General features: G+C 40.3%; 1 protein-coding gene across 20 annotated transcripts in view; it reads right to left on the bottom strand.

Moving 5' to 3' along the window:
• Positions 1 to 5,734, bottom strand: part of kcnt1b (potassium sodium-activated channel subfamily T member 1b) — a 70,146-nt gene that overhangs the window by 51,911 nt on the left and 12,501 nt on the right. For 2 of the 20 annotated variants that reach the window (XM_032515476.1, XM_032515477.1), the window contains exon 1: positions 1,480 to 2,016. The exons of the other annotated variants lie outside the window; for them this stretch is intronic. In XM_032515476.1, coding sequence (XP_032371367.1) covers positions 1,480 to 1,625 — 146 coding nt within the window. In that variant the 5' untranslated portion in view covers positions 1,626 to 2,016. Of the gene's footprint in view, positions 1 to 1,479; positions 2,017 to 5,734 lie in introns of those variants that run through there. 20 annotated transcript variants of the gene reach the window in all.

Below are 5,734 nucleotides of genomic sequence, written 5' to 3'. Positions count from 1 at the left end.
TGGAATAACAGTGTCACCACATGACATTCTTCCAGGTCTGTGGTCCAAAAAATAGCAGGTAGCAACTATGGACACTTTGCCCCAGAAGAAAGCTTTGTATAGGCGTACATGTAGTGAGTTAAGGAAGATTGGTTGGTTTCAGTTGACTGACAAACATTGAAAAGTGCTTACTTATTTTTGGTGGACTTGCAACCCTAATAAGGATTTGTCAATTGGGTCTCTATTATTGATGGAAAGTTAGTGAAGTGGGAAGAGTTTGCATTATATTGATATTTAAAGAGACGTTGCAGAATAGAGCTTCATAGTTAAGTGATAAACCCTGATAATTTGCCAGATTACTTAACTGCATGTTGCATCAAATACAATTTTATCCATCTTTGATAACACTGACACTCTATATGGAATGATTTTTGTTTTTTACCCATGCCACTGTTGTTTTTGTTATCAAACAGATTCATTACACAATAAATGCTACTGTATTAGATTCCAAATTCCGGATCACAGTCGTACGCAAAAATGTCAATGCCCTCAAATAAATATTGACATGAAAAATGTGTGCTGTAAATAGAGAACACACTGCACCACCAGCATATTGGCTGTGCGTTGGTGTCTGAAATACTGCCAAAAAAGCACAATCTTTCGGTTTTTGGCCAAACCAACCATACAGTAATTTGCAGATAAGAGTACCAATCTGAGCTTTAATGGTGACATTTCTGCAGATGTGAAGATCTTTTATCGCCCTAATGGGAAAAAAAAACGTTTAGTCGCCCTCAGTCGTTACTGGTTGAGCCCAGCAAAAACCCTAATCTCATTTGTCTACCACATGGTAGGCAAGTATCCTGACGGTGGACGTCTGCATGCACATTCTGTTGAGTGGTGCAGAAATGTGCTGAAATATAACATGTAGTCTTTTTTTGTCAACATAATTTCCAGTGGTTTGCATTAGTATTTTATCTATCAATCTGGTTGCATTATGTCAAAAATAACTTCAGCTTAGAATGCAGTGGCATTATAACATGTTCCCCACTCTATAAAAAACAACAATAATCAAGATTCATAAAATTGTAATGGGAATGCAGTATCCACTGAATTATGTAATCACTATATACTGCAGCTATTAAATGATTCCCAGTGATGCTGAGAGGAAAATCATTGACGGCAGATGCGTTGCAATCATTCAGCATTGGATGCATTCAGGTTTACATTATAGGGGGAAAATACAGTTTATACCACTAGTGACGATTACACATCCCTGCAAATTACGGTGGGAAATATCAATTAACGGGTAAACCGATTTAATGGCAATGGGATAGTGATCACGGCGCAACTTTTGCTTATAAAGGATAAAGCGAGCTAAGTTGTTAGGAATACTTTATGCGCCATGCGCTCGCAGCATCATGTTATTTTGCGAAAGCTGCATGTGTGCAAGCGAGCTGCATTCAGAAACATGCGACTCTGGTGCGGATCTGCGACAGCTACCTTTGGCCAGCATCGCTCCCAAAAGAGCCCATGGTCCGGAGAGGGCTCGAGGGGTTGACCCAGGTGGGCTCTGGAGTTTTCTGCGCCTCGGTCTTCACGTCTGGGTCGATCTCGGAGGGAGAGGGCGTCAGTTTAGCGCCTGCCATGGCTCTGCCTCACCGAGCGTTACCTCCAGCAGAGAGCGACCAATATGTTTCCTCCTCCTGGTGTCAGAACAGGCTCACACTCCGCCGGAAAACCGCATCCCCTTCTCACTGGTGTTGCACGAAGGCGGAGGGAGAGCGTCTCCCTCCTTGCCGCATCACGAGTTCCTCAGACTCACACTGAGGGGAGCATCAGCCAGCCAGTCTTCTGCTAATCGAGCGCTCCTCCATCCCTGATGGAGATGTCAGGTCCCGGTGCGTCTACGAGAGTCACACGTCGTCACGATGTAACGTAAACCGTCCGCACGGCTAAACCAACTGCACCCCGACGGGTTACATAACCTGAGAATTCACCCGCAACTCCTTTTTGATGTGACCGACGTGCCACTCATTCACCTCCATCATGTCCATCAGTGCATGGCCTAGTCTTCATTTCTATTACTATTTTTGAATAAAGCACATTTATCTTTCTCATAAATCAAAGGGAGCTGGATTTCAAATGGAATTTATATGTCAATCAAGTTGTCCTCACTATCGAGAGATCTTCTTTATTCAGCACCTTTCAGCTATTGCTTTCGTTTTGACGCACACCAAACACCAATCAGAACAATGCCATGCCAGAGAAAAATGAGCAGGTGGCCTAGATAAACGGTGGCATAGAAACCCATGGTGACACCTACAGTAGAGTATAGGCTACAACCTACAAGCCAGAAAGTTAATAAGCTCCCCCTTCCACATCTGTCCTCACACGTTTTTAAAAATAATGGGGAGTCCTGGGAAACTCAAAATACATGTAGGCTATTATCAATAATGGTGCAGCCTTGTAAACCCTTAACGAGCAGCACTTATACTGGTCTATTTTAAACTACTAACTATAACGTGAATTAAAACTTGAAAACGTGCAGCAGTTTCAGTAAGCAAAGACACACAATGAAACATACAGACACATTTATCAATTAAATTCAACATGTAAAAATGTGTTTTAAGATAATCTAGTTTGCCAGTGTGAATTTGATTCAGTTCTTTTACAGCCTATGGACCCCAAGAGCCAACACAAAATCTTTACAGTTGAAAGCTAAATAAAGTGTCCTTCTGGTTTCACTAATTCTGAGTTACAGAGGGCTGGAGTTAAATACCCCGTACAGGCTGCCCGTTTACCAGTCAGTTAAACGCGTTTTGTTGTTTTGTAATCCATCTGACTGGCATGTGTTTGGAATGTGGAAGAAACTGGAGCACCTTAATGAAAAATGCAATCGGGCATCACACATATTGGACCGTGGACAATACCTCCCAACTGGGACGTGACAGTTTAACTGGGGCACTGCTACTCCCAGGTTTGCTTTCAGAAGCTGACAATAGTGCAGAGATGTTTAAGAACTTCAACGAACAGCCTGTATCGAACTTGTGAGGGGTCTTTGTCAGTAGCCTTGTGGGTAATTTTCACAATAAGCAACCAGGAAGTTGGTTGTACAACGGGTCAGGTGTACAAGACAGAAGACAAAGCCTGGTTGAGACCGTTTCAGACATGCAGAACAGCTATTTGTAGAGTCGGTTCGTATTTCTCATCTCCTGTTCATGATCATGAGCTGAACTCTTATTAGTAGTGCATTTGGGAAACACATAATACAATCCACATTCACTGTACGGTATTTTGAGCTGAGCCTTCAGGAAACACATTCAATTATCTGTTGATAGAAGCCTTGGGATTAGAGGTGGGCCGCTGAATAGATGGTTGCATATTTAATCCCCAACGGGATAGAAATTGGGGAGGTGAGAGAACAATTAGAACCGGTATAAATATATACTTCAGCAATAATCAACCCCGACTGTTCCAGTGGAGTAGTTTGGTGGTCCCTGGTATAAAAACAGACTCTGCTTGTACTGATTATCCCAAAGTTGATGGTGTGTATGTGTAAGTATGCCTGTAAAGGTATTGGTGATATTTGTATGTGTATCTACAGAGTAAATGTCCTCTGTATAAATAGGTATTCTCCACCTCCACTCTAAATGCCAAACACACTTAAAACTGAAATGAATTTAATTGAAAATGAAAATGCGCAGATCAATGAATAATGTGGTAAGGCTGGGCAATTTGAACAAAACCTTCTATACTGATATAGGTCACTTTATATCTCAATTACCAGATAGTTTTTTGGTAATTCAATAAATAAATTGTCTTTATAAAATAACCACATAGTATAGCCTATTTTTGTTTACTCCTGTGTGAATTAAATACCAACATTACTGAGAATTTTCTCATTTGTATTAAGAACTTTAGTGCAAAATGAACTTAATGTGCAAGGATCAGACATAAAGTGTCGCCCAAATGACAATAATATTTGCTGTAACGCAGTATTGCTGCTGGTTTCTCAACATCGCAATAGAAATGACATAGTAAAAATATATACAATAGGCATTTTTATATCGTTTGGACGGTACAAATTATCATATCGCCCAGCCCTACAATGGCATTATTTAATCAGGTGAGAATGTGCCCGTACGTTTGTGGGTGTGTGGACTGGTATCAGTTCAGTGCAAAGAAATCAAAGAAAATGAATGGATTAAGAAAGACAGAGAAAATGAGTCAGAAAATAAGAGAGAAAAGGATGCAGAGGAGTTCATCAGGTGCGGAAACCGGTGTAGAAGCACATATTTGAGAATATAGGGACACTTTGTGGTGAAGTAGAGAATTGCAGATTGTGTGAGTCTGATCTGTCAGGAGCAGCAGGGCTAACACACTGTACAGGAGAAACAGGCTTCAGCCAATGCTGATGCTGACTGTCTATCTAATGACACAGATGGCAGTATGTCCCTGCGTTTTATCCCCTGTACGGTCGTACTAATGCAGCGCCCTTGAACAAGCTGCTCAACCCCTTTACATGCTTCAGGTACATCACAAAAGCGGTTTGAACCTGCTTCCCAACCAGGAGGAAAATAAGACAAATTACGCCCCAATGATGCAAAAAAATAAGCGTAGGAAACCTAATCTAAAAGCATGAAATATGATTCAAATTCACATTTATTAAAGAATAGCTTTGTATTAGCTGCCAGTTTGCACTTCTTTGTGCCAGAGATGAATTCTGAATACAGTAGCATTTAGATCGGTTAATATTACTCATCTCCAGCTCAATAATATGATCATACAGGCGTTTTGGCCACGTGCTTACAGGATGCAGTTTATTTCTAACGTAGCCAGAGCTCTGTAATTATTGCAGCATGAAAGCCAATTAAGTGGCAAAATTCAGGGATATAATGCACGGAAAGAGAGCTGCAGAGAAGCTAAGCTGAATACTGGTAAAGCATTCCACTCTGAAACACTTGGCACATAAATTTGAGAGAATTCCAGATTCTGCAAGATGATCCACTGAGATCAAAAACTAAGTTTTCGGTACAGAGCTAATAAGAGGGCTGGCTTTAACATAATGCCACTGCTGTCACATTTAAAGTGGCACTGATTCAGAAAAATACAGTTGAGGACATTGTTCTAAAATATGTGATCATACTGGTTGATATAATGTATTACATAAAAGGAAACAACAAGATGTGCTATTATCATTAAAGTGACCATATTATGCTCATTTTCAGGTTCATAATTGTATTTTCAGGTTGTACCAGAATAGGTTTACATGGTTTCATTCTCACAAAACAATATTTTTATTTTGTTCTGTCCCCAGAGTCAGAACTAAACAGGGTGAAGCAGCTTTCAGTTTCTATGCTCCTCATATCTGGAATAAACTCCCAGAAACCTGCAGATGCGCTGCTACTCTCAGTTCTTTTAAATCAAAGCTGAAGACCTTTCTTTTTGATGCTGCCTTTCTTTAAATGACTGTTCTTTTCTTTAATTTCTTATGCTGCACTGTAACTTTTATTCTTGTGTTTTATGTATCTTAATGTTCTTATTTTTAATTCACGTGTTTTATCTGTTTTTATTTTTTAACTGTTTTTTAACTGATTTTGTGTAAAGCACTTTGAATTGCCCTGTTGCTGAAATGTGCTATACAAATAAAGCTGCCTTGCCTTGCCTTGCCCTGCCTTGCACCACACACTGCTGTTTTCGCTACAGAGTGACACATCTCACTTGTTTTAGCTACAGAGTGAGACATCTCACTTCT

Source organism: Etheostoma spectabile, chromosome 5, assembly GCF_008692095.1.
Source record: "Etheostoma spectabile isolate EspeVRDwgs_2016 chromosome 5, UIUC_Espe_1.0, whole genome shotgun sequence".
Lineage (NCBI taxonomy): Eukaryota > Metazoa > Chordata > Actinopteri > Perciformes > Percidae > Etheostoma > Etheostoma spectabile.
Note: the sequence above shows the minus strand (reverse complement) of the source record. Positions and strands in the feature narration are given on the sequence as shown.